This window comes from Mchenga conophoros, linkage group LG16 (genome assembly GCF_057382185.1).
Source record: "Mchenga conophoros isolate Kocher_MC1m ecotype Shallow Benthic linkage group LG16, M_conophoros_male_GT1.1, whole genome shotgun sequence".
NCBI lineage: Eukaryota > Metazoa > Chordata > Actinopteri > Cichliformes > Cichlidae > Mchenga > Mchenga conophoros.
Genome location: NC_140541.1, coordinates 10,250,323 through 10,267,298, shown reverse-complemented (window position 1 = coordinate 10,267,298; position 16,976 = coordinate 10,250,323). Strand labels below are relative to the sequence as shown.

The 16,976-nt window shown below is 43.2% G+C and overlaps 1 protein-coding gene and 1 pseudogene across 1 annotated transcript; one reads left to right on the top strand and one right to left on the bottom strand.

The window, feature by feature from the left end:
* Positions 1–2,027: 2,027 nt before the first annotated feature.
* LOC146556309 (olfactory receptor 11A1-like) lies at positions 2,028–2,954 on the bottom strand. The gene has a single exon (XM_085250287.1). The coding sequence runs from the start codon at positions 2,952–2,954 to the stop codon at positions 2,028–2,030; it is 927 nt and encodes a 308-aa protein (XP_085106413.1).
* Positions 2,955–5,710: 2,756 nt separating this feature from the next.
* Positions 5,711–6,699, top strand: LOC146556308 (uncharacterized; annotated as a pseudogene).
* Positions 6,700–16,976: the final 10,277 nt, after the last annotated feature.

The following is a 16,976-nucleotide window of genomic DNA, read 5'->3' as shown; positions in this document are numbered from 1 at the left end:
AAATCCTTTTAGCGGTCCAACCGCATTCAATCATTTTCAGCAGTCCAACTGCTTTTTACGGTCCAACCGTATTCAATCATTTTCAGCAGTCCAACTGCTTTAAATCCTCAGTACTGTCATGAGATTCTCATCAAAATCAAAGCAGACATTTACCGGCAACTTTTACTGAATAGACATTTAATTTTATCATCCAATTCAGCACACTTCGGATAAAATCAACAGGCCTGTGCCTACCTCTTTTATAAAGGCGCCTGTCCCCTCAGTTTGGTTTCCGGGTCACGCCTGCCTGTCTGACCACAACGGACCACCAAATTTCACCGTCTACACCTCCAATTCTCTCCCTCCTCAACCACCGGACGAAGCCCCCAAATGTTAAGGTTCACATATTGAGGAAGGAGAGTACAAACAACCATTGGTCCAGAAGAGCTTGGTCAAACAATTGATTTTAATGAATACACGTGTGGGAAGACCAGTCTGTACGCAGACAGGGATTGATCTTCGACTTAATCAAAGCATACACAGATTTTTATAGCATCAGGGTTTGAATTAATGACGCCCCTTCATACGTCACAGACAGAATATATACATACGTCAAATCAAAACCACAATGACTTTTAACACAGTTTAAAAGAACGTTGTCTTCTATCTTCATGGCAGGTACATCCTGTCACTGCCGGATGCTCGCTTGTCATCTTGACACCTCAGCAGCAGTTCTGCGACAAACTGCTCTTTTTGCAACCCCAAGCAAAACATGATTAAACTTCCACCTATAAATGATTCTCTTTAACTAAGTGTGTGTGTGTGTCTATGTCGTCCTCAAATGCTCTCTCAATTCACCCGTTGCACTTCTGACCTTTTACCAGAACCGAGGCTCATCCTCACTTGTAATCCTCAAAATAACCTCCACTTAGACTACTTTCGGTTTCAGTTCTGCAAAGCCTGCAACTTCCTGTCAGCCTGCAACTTAGTCTTTCTGAAAGACACACACACTGTTTAAACATCTGAATGCAATATCAATACTGTAAATTATATTATTAATGCAATGGTAATGATGATGATTATTTAACAATAGCAGTAAAATAATTTCCCTGATCCACAGAACTTTGCTTATCAACTAATTCATTTCAAAACCATCCACAATACATGTATTACACCCTGTAAGAGTTTTCAGATGAAACTACAGGCTACATATTACTGTCACATATGCAACAATTCATCACCAGCCACATTTCTACACATACTTCGGAACAGTCCAGGTATATCTGACTTTTGGGTCTATGTAAACTTTGTGTTATCTGATGTACTAAAGTTTTTTAAGTACATCAGATTTAAGTTTTCTAATCCTGGTCTTTGCCTCCTTAATGATACCTCTGACATCTTATTCAAACAAATCTAATGCAAAATGCTGTTTGCTGGATTCACATCCGTAAAAAAGACAATTACAAAGCACTGGTTCAGTCCTGACATTTGTATGAAATCATTCTGGATACAATGTCTTCGCTGTATCGTTAATTTCAAACATACCATTGCAAGATTTAATAAGGCTCGACCCACATCTGTCAAAGCCTGGAAAATCTTCCCTTCCAACATTATGTGTTGGCAGAGGCAATAACTTATTGTAACTTTGTGTACGTATTATTATTTGTTCTTCCTCTGTTTTTTTTCTTCTATTCTTCTTTGCTTTGTTGCCAAAGTTGCATTGTTATTGCAGTTTATAATGATGCTGAATATGTCTGTACCCTCACTCCCGCTCCCGAACCCTGTTGTAAATCAGTAAAATTTTGATCAGACATAAAAAAAAACCATTTTAATTGTTGCTAAAAAGAATTTAAACGCTAGTAATCCTCACCCCAAAAGTTTTTTTTATAAGTCTCTCTACATCATCTTTACACTGAGGCATTAGGAAACTACTGTAATTAAAATCACTGTTAGCAGAAGAGTACTACCAAATTTTGATAGAATACAAGATGGAAAAATAGAAAAGTCACTTTTTACTGTCTCACAATGACATGAGAAATTATTATAACTTAGCTACACCTGACATGACAAAACAACCTTTTTAGGTGTTTAGAGATTTCTTTCATTTTCAGACCATATATAAACGGATTTAAGAGAGGGTTATAAAAAATCACTTGCAAAGTCATTATTAATTGTGCAGTTTTTGGAAAATCTAGTTCTAATCGACCTATAATGACATCATATGCACACAAAGTAGTAAAAATGCTTAAAACAAACAGGTGAGGTAAGCAGGTCTCTGCTGCCTTTTTCTGGATAGCTCTACTGCTTCTGTAGGTTATTAGAAAAATCTTTGCATAGGTGAAAAGTATGAAAAACACAGGAAAAATAACAACACTTAGCATCACAACTAAACCATAAATTAATGTTGCTCGTGGGCTCTCACAGTAAAGTTTCCACAATGAATTATTGCAAAGGATTCCTTTCAAAGTGAAATTACATAGTTTATTATTAAGAACTAATGTATGCAACACTGCAATTTGAAGACCAGGCACAAACCAAGATAAGAATAGCAAAGTATTGATGGTTGTTTGTCTCATGATGACTGGATACTTTAAAGGCTTACATATAGACACATATCTGTCAAATGCCATTGCTGATAACAGTAAGAAATCAGAACCAGCTATTGAGTAACACATGAAGTGCTGAAATCGACATGCTGAAATAGAAATAATCTGTTTTTCAGATAACATATCAACAAAGAGTTTTGGGTAGGTCACAGTGCTCAGGAGAACAGAGTTCACTGACAAAGCTGCAATAAAAATGTACATGGGTTCATGGAGATTGTGATGAATGCAGATTAGGAAGACAATCACTGAATTACTTATAATTATTAAAACATAAAGTGCAACCATAATTAAAAAATATAGATATCCGAATCTCTTAAGATCAACATAACCATCAATGGTTATATGTGTTATATTTAATTCATCATCCATTGCTATATTCAAACAATTTAAATCCACAAACAATATGACAGACTGTATAAACAGACTGAGAAATCAAGAGAAGACTATATCAATTTTATACGTATGAGATACCAGAAAGTCCTCTATCTCAGTCCACATCTGTGAATGGTTGCGATCAGTTGAATGGTCTTATGAGTGTTTTTAATCTGTGTGGATCTTATTAAGAAAACTTTACTGCTGTCGTGCAAACATGTTAATCAAACACTGTAGGCTTAAATCTCTGGGATTTGTTAGTGTTTCTGCAAATTTTGGTAAGATAATAAAAAATATTATACCAGTAACATTCAACTCTTCATCCAATCTTATATTCTTGAGAACATAATTATGATGAAAATATTATATAACAATATACAAAGATATGAGACAAGTAGTCACACGGATGGTTAACAAAAGATTTCTTTTCACAAAATTGAGTCAAATAACTTATTTCCAATTTTGTTTTTCAAATTTTATTCCATAATAAGATCTGTATGTTTTGTAGTTTTAAATAATAAATAAAGCAAGGGAAGCAGAACAAGCAAGGCCAGAATTAAATAACTTTTTTTTAAATATAGTTGCGCATTGTGGATATTTACATACAGTAGATCTTTACATATCTATGGTACAGTGTGTTGTGTGGGTTGGAGGTCTTCTTTACTCTTACAGAGTCTGCCACTGCTAATCTCCTTCCCAAACCTAGTAGATCAGTGAGCGTGAATCTGAGTGAACCTGTGCTAATTCTGAACTGGAAGGCCGTAGATCTAAGATTTTTGATATACACTCAACAAAAATATAAACGCAACACCTTTGTTACTGCTCCTATTCCCCATGGGATGGACGTAGAGACCTAAAATTCATTCCAGATACACAATATAACCATCCCTCCCAAACAGTGGTCACAAATCAGTCCAAATGTGTGGTAGTGGGCACATCTGCTATATTGAGATAATCCATCCCACCTCACAGGTGTGCCACATCAGGATGCTGATCTGACATCATGAGTAGTGCACAGGTGTACCTCAGACTGCCCACAACAAAAGGCCACCCTGGAATGTGCAGAATCTGCAAGACCTCACATCGAGTACATCTACTGCGGGTGTGGTGCCTGTTATCGGACCTGGAGTTAGCAACATCTCCCAAGAACCCGAAGAGCAGAGTTCTGGCCCCTAGCCAGTGTAGCAGAAATGATGATGGATGATGATGACCCGTTCTTCTCTGGGTGAGTAGCTTAATGTTGTTCATGTGTAATTTACGTTGAGTAGGCTAACCACATTATTAAATTAATGCACGTAAGGTGAACTAGCAAACACCATCGCAGTTACATGAGGCTGTCTTCTTGTTTGATGGCAGATACTCCCTTCACCCTGGACAAGAAGGATAAAATGACCAAAGAACAAGTGGGAAACAGCTAAACATGAGATGTTTTTGGACAAAGTTTGTGTTTTTCCCATTGTTTAAGCACTGCTTCCAGCCAAGAGTGATACCATATATGCCCTATAGCCGCAGAAAAGGCTAACACTGTTATCTTTTTACAAAAAAACAGCTAAATATGAGAGGTTTTTGGACAAAGTTTGTGTTCTCCACTCTTTAAGCACTGGTTCAAGCACCGTTTAAGCACTGGCACCGTTTCAAAAGTACCAGTTTGGCACTGGTATCAGATAAAACCTAAATGATACCCTACCTAAATGATACCCATCCCTAGTCAGATCATGCTGTCACAGCTGAGCAGCTAAACACGGGAAAATGGACTCAGAACAGGCAAAAGCTTCAATTCTGTCACTTTAAAGTCATACAAAAAGGGAAGCCTGAGACTAGCTTAACTGTCCTACTACCAGTGGGATTCAGAGTTGGCACTGAGTTCACGGGGAAGTGGGGTCCATGAGTGAGTCTTGGAAAGAAACCTTGCAGCCACTGCAATGATGGAAAAGGTGTTAGGTGGTGACCCAGTCATTGTTCCAGAGTGCAACAGGTGTAATGCAAACAGTCTTACTTTGGTTCAGCCGAAAACAAAGCGTGGAGCGGGTGGCAGGCAGGAGTAGAGTAGTGGATGAACTGTGAACCGATCCACCTCTGACCCATGACGAGACTTAAGAAAATCAGAAATCAGGGACGGATCAAGAATAAACAAATGAGGAACCCACATGCGTTCCTCCGAGCACAGTCAGCTCCACGTGCTTCTCAGGAAACATGGGAGGTTGATAATCTTAAGCCACTTCGAAGGGCGACAGGTTAGTGGCGGCGGATGTCAGGAGGCCGGATTGTGTGAGGCGAAGCAGCGGAGCACTGTCTCCAGTTCTTGGTTCAGCCATTCAGTCTGACTGTTCGTCTGGGGGTGATAACCTGAACTAAGATACGGTTTGGCTCCCAGGGCAGAGCAAAACGTGTTCCAGGCCTGGGCTGCTAACTGTGGACCCCTATCTGGAACGGTTTCCGCTAAAATGCCATGTAATTTAAAAACGTGGTTAATGAGCAGTTACGCATTTTCAGAGGCAGACCATGAAAGGGCGCAGATGACATCGCTCCTCGAGTGCCAGCTTCACTGCGAGCAGTTCCCGGTCGCCCATGTCATAATTTCTCTTAGCAGGTGACAACCGACGCGACAAAAAGGCGCATGAGTGAATTTTCACTGAGGGTCCACTCCTTGTTCCACACATTTTGTCAATGACGCGATCGCATGCCACATACAGTATGTAGATGACACCTGGATCAAAATCAAAACACAAGAAGTGGAATCCTTCACTGCGCACATGAACGCCGTGGACAAAAACATCAAGTTCACCAGGGAAGACACAAAGGATGACTGTTTGCCCTTCCTGGACTGCACTGTGCACATTGAAGAGAATGGCAACCTCAACATTGAAGTTTACCGGAAGCCCACACACACGGACCAGTACCTCCTCTTTGACTCCCATCACCCTCTGGAACACAAACTTGGAGTAATTAGGACCCTACACCACCGGGCAGAAAATGTTCCCTCTAAGCCTGAAGGGAAAAAGAAGGAACACACACATGTAAAGGAAGCACTTAAAACATGCGGTTATCCTAATTAGGTGTTTATAAAGTTAGCAAAGATGTACAGAAAAGAAGACCAGACACTAGTGAGGGAGGCTAAGAAAGACAGACGCAACAACATTGTCATCCTCTATGTAGCCGGTGTATCAGAGAAACTCAGGAGAGTTTTCGCCAAGCACGACATCCCAGTGCATTTCAGACCAAGCAACACACTCAGACAGAAACTGGTTCATCCCAAAGACAAAACTCCAAAACACAAACTTAACAATGTGGTGTATGCTGTACAGTGCAGCGAGGAATGCTCAGACCTCTACATTGGAGAGACCAAACAGCCACTTCACAAGCGCATGGCACAACATAGAAGAGCCACCTCCATGGGACAAGACTCAGCAGTTCATCTGCATCTGGAGGACAAAAGTCACTCTTTCGAGGATGCCAACATTTTGAACAGAGAGGACAGATGGTTTGAAAGAGGAGTGAAAGAAGCCATTTATGTCCATTGTGAGTGACCATCTTTGGCGGTGGTTTACGACATCAACTGTCTGCCATCTATAATCCAGTTTTGAGAACCCTTCCCATACGCCTTAATGCCCACTCACATCCTGGGCCATCTGACCTCAGGAAATCACATGATAGGGTGGGGCCAGGTTTCACAATGAGCTCACCCGAAACCCTGGCTGATTGGGACTCACACCCGCTTTCACACCTTGGCTCATGTGATTAGGTAGAGGATCATCAGGGGGTCCCACTAGGTTTAAATCTGGGACTCTCCACCATTTGACCCTTAGAACTGAGGAAGCTTCTCGGATGAGAGGTGAAACGTCTCCAAGCAACTCAAACAGTTGGTATTTTTGTTGACCTCAAAAAGGCCTTCGACACAATCAATCACTCAATTTTACTGGATAAATTGGAAAGATATGGTATTCGAGGGAAAGCTGGTAACTGGTTAAAAAGTTACCTAACAGGTCGGGAACAATATGTTAGCATAGGGCATTACCATTCAGAGAAACTTGGTATTACATGTGGTGTTCCCCAAGGGTCAGTGTTGGGACCAAAACTTTTCAATGTATACATAAATGATATTTTTGATGTTTCTCAAGTACTTAAACTCATACTGTTCGCAGATGACACCAACATATTTTTCAGTAGCGATGATTATACTGATCTTGTAATGACTGTAAACAGGGAGCTAAAATTAATAAAAAAATGGATGGACATAAATAAATTATCATTAAATATAAATAAAACTAAAGCAATGTTTTTTGGTAATTTAAAATATAATATAGAATTACCAATTATCATTGAAGGTGTACCAATTGATAATGTGAGTGAAAACAAATTTTTGGGAGTTATAATTGATAACAAAATTTCATGGAAACCCCACGTCAGACACATAAAAACCAAAATTTCCAGAAGCCTCGCAGTTTTGAACAAAGTGAAACAATTCCTTGATAAAGATGCACTTCGTACTCTGTACTGTACCCTGGTTCTTCCATATCTTACATATTGTGTGGAAGTGTGGGGAAATACATATAAAAATACAACTAATCCATTAGTCACAGTACAGAAACGAGCACTGCGTATTATTCACAAGGCTGGTTATCTAGATCATACTCACAAATTCTTTCTTCAGGCAAAGTTACTTAAATTCCAGGATCTGGTTAATTACAATACATCCATAATTTTGTATAAAGCTTTTACTAAACTTTTACCGGCAAATTTACAAACTAGATTTGAAATTCGAGAAAAGGTTTATAATGTGAGAGGCTTTGGAGAATTCAAATTACCCAGAACTCGAACAACCCGTAAAGGCTTTTGTGTGTCTGTATGTGGTGTGAAAATCTGGAACAGTCTGAGTTTACAATTGAAACAATGCAAAAATATTCATAGATTTAAATTTCTCTACAAACAGTTGGTCTGGTCACAGTATACTCAATGATGGGTTTTAGTGTGCTCTGTAATGTCTGTCCTCTTACCATTGCTGGTATGGATTCCAAAATAAAAAAAAATAAATAAAGTGTGCGTATGTATGTACATATATGTACTTGTGTGTGTAGATATATATGTATGTATATGTATGTGTGTCTGTTACTTGTAGTTATTACTGCCTGTTACCTGTGGTAATGCAATTTATAATTTATATATTCTGTATTCAGTTATGAAGGCTCTAATTGTTGGTTGCGAGCTGCCGCTTAGATGCTTGTATCTGCCCGGGGCTGTTGATGGGTCTGTATGCAATGATGGGCGTAGCTGCGGGAAGTTTATTGTTTTTTTTTGTTGATGAGTGAGTATAGGGGTGGGATTTAATAAGTTTTCTTCGTCCCACTCCTTTTTCAGGCAAGTTTTGTTTTTTGTTTTGTGTATTTTATGTTCAATATAGGTATTTGTTGTGCCTGAAAATGAATAAATAAATGAATGAATGACAATGAATGAAAAACAAGTCCAGACGCTTTTATTGTCAATCTCCTTAGACAACCCCTCTTAAATTAATCACCTGGGCATAGGAGGTTGGACCAGGGCATAGGACGCCAAGAAACCCACGAGGGACCCACGATGCTTCTGTTTGTGTGCAATTGTGTTGATCATGTTTCTGTAATTGGCTATTTGTTTATTCATGGGTGTGCTGGGAGGTGGGGATTCCGACCCGCATGTATTCGCATATATTATAGAGGCCACTAGTGCTGACCAAGCTGCCAGCTTTCTCTCTTCCCGTCTTTCAATGGCTGCTTCAATTTCAGCTTGACCCTCTAAACCGCAGGTAAGTAATCTGTCATGGTCCTGGGTCGGTGACCGAGCGCTTTAAGTTTATTATTATCATTTTTCTAGTTTATTCTGATTTTGTATTTGTTCTTAGGGTTTGAGTTGTGTGTTTCTATCATCCCTACCTGTGTCTCTCCTCTGTGTTCTGTTTGTGTCCCCAGTTGGTTGTGTAAAACAGTCTGTGTGTTTCCTGTTTTACTTTGTAGGTTTGTGTCATTATGTCCATTAGTTCCAGCTGTGTCCCCGGCAGTCTGCCATTTCCTAATTACCTGGTGTGTGTATTTATTAGAGATGGCACGATACCACTTTTTTATGTCCAATACCGATACCGTTATCATAAATTTGGATATCGGCCAATACCAATATGAATCCGATATTGTGTGTTTTTTAATCAATAAAACTGTTTTTTAAATATCTTGCTACTTTTTGCATAAGTTCATACTCAAGTTAAAAAAAACAAAACAAAAAAACACTAAAGCTATTCTGTTATACCTGTATGCAAAAAATGCACTGCACCCAAAATATTTCATAGTTCAGCAATACTGATCAATCTAATAAACTTAAACCTACTCCATCCTCCCTACTCTGGTATGTTAAAGAGTAAGCAACCTAACTAATAGGGCTCTAAAACTCCTAGCGAAAAAAAACAAACGAAAAAATAAGGAACCACCCCCCACCCTCCACCTCATGATGCTTATTCGACGTAATCAACTTTAATTTGATGCAGTGTGAAAAAAATGCACAGAAATCAATTATTTTTCAAGAATAATTAAATAGATTCAACATCTTTCTTCAACAGAACTGCAGACTGCACAGATGGTACCTTCCCAAAGGAAAAAGTACTATAGCTTACCAGGGTATATTAGACTTAATAGTTAATATATGCAGTAATGGACTTCTATTCATTTTACATCAGATTAAAAGTTTGGGTGTAAGATTCAGATAATTATTTATTAAAAGCTAGACATTTTAAATGAGAATAAGAAAGAAAAGTATGTCTTTGTGCCCCCTTCTCCCTGTTAATGCCCTATTGGCCCCCCTGGCTAAAGTTTGCTAGATCCGCCCCTGCACAGTTACCAGCCGTCAGCTACGTAGAAAATAATCCTGGTCTAGAAAGTAAGATTGAATAAATTCTAACAACAGATTATCAAGCTTAAGCGTGCTGCTGTTATTCAGCCGCTGGTTTCCTCTTTCTGGTGCAAAGTGGGAGATAAACAAACAAGAGAGACGGACTCGCGACAGAAAAGCCGATCAGCTGATCACTGATCAGTTTCATGATTGAAGTAGTAGCAGGAGAGGGAGGGGGAGAGAAGAGGCAGTCGCTCCATATATCGGTTGTTAAGCTTCTTTTTTTTTTTTTTTTTTTTTTTTTGTGTCCCGTTTGGATCTTTAGCCATCAGAATTGTTGTCTTAAGGCCAAGAAAGATGCCAAGCGGATTTATTTTACCAAGTGGATCATCATGGCCTTGCCATATTGGTCCATTTGATTGACCTTTATTATAATTATGAATTTATTTTATTTTCGGTTGCTACAAACGAGACAGACATGACTGGGGGATAGGACAGGGAGAAAGAATGAAAGAAAGAGAGGGAGAGAAAGAAAACCAAAGGGGAGAAGAGACGGTGAGAAAGGGGGGAAGAAAGAAAGAAAAACAAACAAAACACCTGGATCACCTGTATGGAGAAAAAAAAAACAGAAGAGAAATTAAACAAAAAAAAAAGAGCAACATAATAAAAAACAGCACCATCACAATAAACTAGCTAGCAGTAGATAACAGTAGATACTAAATATTAAACGATATTGTGCAGCACGCAAGATAGACAGTGCACAATGTGCTTTGAGGCAGCAGCCAAGAAAGGTGTAGTCCGCGTCTGTGAACACCCGTGTGTACACCTGCGTGCATACCTGTGTGGATCAGCATGCTTGTATTCCAAAGGTTTCTCCATGTAACGATCTGCTAGGGAGTGTGGGGAGCCATAGCCCCGTCCACCAGGGTATGGAGCAGGTATGGAGGAGATCCAGGCCCCAGATATCCAGAGGCCCCAGAGTACAAGGACCCAAGGAGGACCACCAAAAGGGGGGGGGAACCATGCCACCCTCCTGGGAAGAGTTGAGGAGAGCCCCAAAAGAAAGGTCACCCAGCAGCTACGGAGCAGAGGCCAGAGGGGGTTGCAGTGGCGTGCCCGCGGGCTCTGGCACAGCTGGCTGCTGGCAGAGTGGACCGAGCTTCAGGCCCAGAGGCCAGAGGCCTGAGGGCATCCCACCCCGCGGAAGGGGCCCAGCCAGGCCACAGGCGCCAGGCCCTGCCAATCGGCCACCAGGAGTGAGCCGGTACATACATGAGCGCCCAGCCCCAGACGACAAGGACCACCAAAACACCAACGTCTGAGGGCATCAGCCACCGGCAGGGAGTGTGGTGAGGGGAAATAGGCCTCCGTACTTTGGAGGGCCTGAGATGTACCCAGAGAGGTTGAGTCTAAGACCCAACCTGACATATCCTCCTGAGACCCAGGGAAAAAAAACTATTTTGATTTTTTTTTTTTAGATAAATCAAGTGTTGGGATGGCAAAAAACACATAAAAAAAACCAATTTTTTTAAAAATAATTTCATTTAAATTTTACAACATGTGCACTTCAGTGCACAAGGGGAGTTCATTGATCACGAATGTGAAACTAACAAAATTCAAGAGCTATTTCAGAAAATTAAATGCTCCACTGAAATTTTTGTAAGCAGGATATTAAAACTTATTTATATAACAATATCATAAAAATGTAGATCATGGGTCAACTTAGAAGTCACTGACACTTCACTAGCTGTAAGCCACAGCTTTTTCCATCAGGCCATCAGACTGCTGAACACTTCATAGACACCTCAGCTTCACTACTGGAACTTTAACATTATGCACTCCATACTGTACAGTAATGCCACTGTTTTGCACATGTCTCAACTCTGTATATTTTATTTTATATATTTTATTTATTGTTTACTCTATTTAATTTGTAAAATATGTGTACACACACACACACACACACACACACGTAGAAAAATATTTAGTATACACATCCAGAAATGCATATACTATTATATATTGTACATATATTTATTAGTTTCAGATGTAGCCATTCTTGTATTTTGCTTGTTTACATTATTGTATTTTGCACAACTCTGTTGCTTGTGAAGCTCGCACACAAGAATTTCACTCACATGTACTGTACCAATGTACCTGCACATGTGATGTGACAATAAAAGTGATTTGATTTGATTTGATTTGAAGCCACTGGTTCAGGAACAAGTGATTGCACTGGGCTTTCTATTTCACAAAAGTCAATTCATTTATGATATCTGAGGAAGTAATGTGATTTTTTTATTTGGAGACACAAAGGAACATTTGGCACTTCCCACATCTCACATATGTTTTACTGTTGCACCCAACCATTCTACAACTAAAATGCCTTGGACTGTTAACCATTTCAGGCAAGTGGAGTGAATCATATTTTGTTACACTCTCATCTGGTTGGGGCCTCCTTTTCTTGATTTGGAGAGAACTCTTCATCACTGGTATTATTCAGGTCTTGTTCACATGTTTGTCCCTGGTTTCTCAGCCAAGAGGAGCTTGAACTCCAGATACTGTGAGTTCTTTTCACACATTGAGATCATTGACAACTGTCAGCAAAGACGTGATCTTGTAGAAACAATCAGGTGTCATGGATTCAGCTATAATTGCGACTCTTGTTTTTTTACTTTACTGGAAAACATTTCTGCATTTTACCCATATTTTATTTTTAACTCAAAATCAAAAATTCCAGATTCTCCTACATGTTGATTTTGGACCAGATAGGACGACAGATTTCAGGTAGCCTTGTGTCTTTCTCTATTACATCTGCCACTGCATCTCGATAATCTTTGTGTGGCTCCTCCTGGGTTCTCACCCTCTCCTATCTGGCTCACATGACTCTCATCTTCTGAAAAATCTATGTCTGAATCTCCCTCAATGATTCTGTTAAGAATTCTCTCTGCCACTGTCAAAGAGTTGTCTACTAGGAAAAAGTGAAATAAATATAAGTACAAAGTCCCGACGTGCACTAGAGTACACATTAATAAATTAGTCATTTCCTCTGTAAAACTAAATAAGCTTAATTCTTAAACCCCTCAAATTATTTACTAGATGTTTATTTTGAAAATTAATCAAAATCTGATTTTAAAAAAACATTTTAAATGTAAATATCATGCTTACCATTCTTTCTTCCATAAAATGTGCTTGTGGGCATGCCAGCCATTTTGAAAAGGTGGGAAAAAGACAATTGGCAAGGCCACACCCCCAAACATGTGATATCAGAATCAGAATCAGAATCAGAATACTTTATTGATCCCTGGGGGAAATTATTTTTTGTTACAGTGCTCCATTATAAACCAACATTAAGACAAGACAGACAATACACTAACTAAGAATAGTACAATATATACATATATATATACATACATACATACATAAGTCACTCATAAATAAATAGCTGAACAAGAAACATGTGTAGTTATAGCAGCAAACACTGTGTTAAGTGTTAGTTTAACCCTGATGCACCCGCCAGGGGGAGAGCGGCGGGGTCGGGGGATGCGGGTCCCCCGCGGAGGGGGGGAGGAGGTTGGGGTCGCGAGATCCGAGGGGATGGGATGGAGAGAGAGAGAGAGGGAGAGAGAGAGGGAGGGAGGGAGGGAGAGAGGGAGGGAGAGACGTGAGTTTGACAGAGAATACACGTGCAAGCGTGGACGATAAAGTTGTGTAAAAGGTGGTCGAGAAACACCCCGGCGAAAGCACAGCGCGTCGCGCGGCGAGATGATAAGAGCGTGGATGGCGGGTACTAAGCGTGTCGGGGTTACAGGTTACAGAGGCGGTGTCCGGGCGCGTGCTGTAGAACAACAACAACAACAACAACGGCAACAAGGTGCCAACGAGAAAGAAGAAGACGAAGAAGACAATGTCACGCACTAGACCGTGGGAGCCAAAGAGCAATAAGGTCAGTACAGGCGGATCGCAATCGCCGGCGGTGTCATAGTCGTCCTCCTCCTCCTCCCGCTCACCATCGCCATCGCCGTCGCAATCGCCATCATCATCACCATCACCGTCGCCAGCGCGTTTGGCGTACGCGGCGGGGTCGGCTACGGTCGCTCCGTTGTTGCGACCGGCCACGTTTCGCTATCGAGGGCTAGGGGTTGAGGAAGACAAAGAGCGGCAGCAGCAGCAGCGGAGGCGGCAGCAGCGGTGGCGGCAGCAGCAGCAGCAGCAGCAGCTACAGGAGAACTTGGAGGAGGATGAGAGCGAGGAAGAGGAGCAAGAGGCCGAGGGGGACAACGACGACCCGACGGAACGAACGCTCGCAGACGAGGAGCTCTCTCTCTCTCTCTCTCTCTCTCTTTCTCTCAAGCTCTCTCTCTCGCCATCAGGACGGTGTCCGTTCAGACAGTACATGCCCAGCAAACCGGCCAGGTACGGGATCAAGATATGGGTGGCGTGCGACGCGCGTTATAGCTACGCGTGGAAGATGCAAGTCTACACCGGCAAGCCGGACAAGCGCGGCCCTCCCGAAAAGCACCTGGCCACTCGAGTGGTCATGGACCTCACCGAGGGATTGACGCCGGGACGCAACGTCACGTGCTACAACTTTTTCACCTCGCGCGAGCTCGCCGACAGGCTCTATCGCGAGAGAGGCCACACCGTGCCGGGCACTCTGCGATCGAACAGACCCGAGATCCCCAGAGAGCTGCGCTGCGTCAAGGGCAGGGCCATGGGCTCCGTCCAATCCGTAGTACTCGGCGGCTCTGCGGAACGAGGGGGAGGAGGAGGACGAGGGCCCGACACGATCATCCTCACCTACGTGGCCAAGAAGAACAAGAACGTGCTGCTCCTCACCACCGCTCCTCGCTACCACCACCACCATCGCTCCGGCCCCGAGCCCCGGCCTAGCCGCCGCATCAGCAACGGCATCAGCAGCAGCAGCAGCAACAGAAGCAGCGGCAGCAACAGAAGCAGCGCAAAACCGCCCTTGGTGCTGCATTACAACCGAACCAAGGGAGGCGTCGACAACCTGGACAAGTTCGTGAGCACGTACAGCTGCAGGAGAAAGACCTGCAGGTGGCCCGTGGCCCTTTTCCACAACATGGTCGACGTCGCGGCCTACAACGCGTTCGTGCTGTGGAGGGAAATTCACCTCAACTGGATGGCGGGCAAGCTCAACAAGCGAAGGCTCTTCCTCGAGCGACTGGGCAAAGCGCTCGCGCGCCCCATGCTCGAAGCCAGGGCGTTAGCACGAGGAGGAGGAGGAGGCAGAGTCGCGGCCCGAGGCGCTACCACCGAGGCCGACGGTGCCGACACCGACGATCGTACTACTCGTGCCGCCTCTAACGCTACGCCACGCGACTGCTCTCCGGTCAAGACGCGAAGGTGCCGCGTGTGTCCCAGGAGCAAAGACCAAGATCCTGTGCCACGAGGGCCGAGCGCACGTGTGTACACACTGCGCCATCGCGTACTGTCCCAACTGCACCGCTTCTTCCCGCACCGCCGCTCCCCAAACGCCACCGACGCCGTAATAACACAAGTGCCCCACGGGGGTCCTAGCGACCCCCCCACCCTATCATCGTCGTCGTCCTCATCATCAACATCATCATAACACATATATGCCCGAAGGGGGGGGGGGTCCTAGCGACCCCCACCCTAATCACCATAACACACATATGCCCCGAGGGGGTCCTAGCGACCCCCACCCTATCATCATCGTCGTCATCATCATCATCATCAGCATCAGCATCATCATCACATATGCCCCGTGGGGGTCCTAGCGACCCCAACCCTATCATCATCATCATCATCGTCATCATCATCATCACATATGCCCCTTGGGGGTCCTAGCGACCCCAACCCTATCATCATCATATCATCATCATCATCACATATGCCCGAGGGGGGTCCTAGCGACCCCCACCCTAATCACCATAACACACATATGCCCCGAGGGGGTACTAGCGACCCCCACCCTAATCATCATAAAACACACATATGCCCACCCCCCCCAGGGGGGTTACCAAGACCCCCCCATCACCACCACCACCACCATCATCGTCATCATCGTCATCATCATCATCATCATCATCAACAATACCATCCTAATAACAACACACACGCCCCTCGGGGGGTCACCACGACCCACGCCCCGAGAACAGGCGGGCGCACAAGGGTTAAGTTATTTTGTTATTTACATAATAATGTAAATAACCTAATAATTATCCTTATTGCTGTTTAAGAGAGGAGCGGTGCTTCAAAGGATAGTTGCAGATTTCTGTCAGAATCTGCAGATTATACAGTACAAATAAAATGTTCACGTTTCTCCAACGTTGTCTTCCCAACAGTTTCACTGACATCTACGCTGGATGGCCAGGAAGCGTTCGCGATGTCTTCTTGGGTGCTTCTCTGGCGCTGATTATTGGCGTCTGTCTTGTGTCAGTGATGTAAAAGACGGATTTAATGCGACATGACTGTTCAAACTGTCACGGGGCCGAGTGGCCTGTACTGAACAGGACTCAGGTGCAGAAACCCAGAGCAGAGACAGCAGATGATGTAACAATTTATTAGGCTTAAGTGCAAAAAAAGAAAATGTAGCAAAGACAAAAAAAAAACAATAAGACGTGGAGTTTGACGAGGCGTGGCCTGGGGAACGTGGCTAGGGCGAGGGAATGAGGCCTGAGATGCGGAGTGGAGCTGAGCAGGGAACAGTTACACTGAAGAGAGAAGATAGAGGAGTTAGGGAGGTAGTGGAGGCAGCTCTGAAGTGGCCAGTTGTAAGAGTAGCAATTCTTACTTGCAGTAGGGGACATGGAGTGTTGAGAGGGGGGTGATAAGAATCCAGGGGAGGTTGAGTGGCATGGAAAGGCTGACCTGAGATCCGGGGCTTCAGATGGAGTGTGATGGCAGGAGGGCAGGCAGGTGAGTCACAGAGAGATTTTGAAAATTATTGCTTGGTATCCTGAGTCCGGAGGTGGAGCGTGAGCCAAGGTGAATACAGCAACTGCAGCACAAGAGAGTCTTGTTAACAAGATAGATCACAGCAAGACCATGAAGTATAAGGGCCTGTTACCAACATGTGTTGATGATGAACTGGCAGTGAATGAACATCCCTCTGGCTTGATTGCCTGCAATAGGCTCCAGGTGTGCAGGAGCTGGAGTTGGCCCTGCCCAGGGGCGGATCCCAGG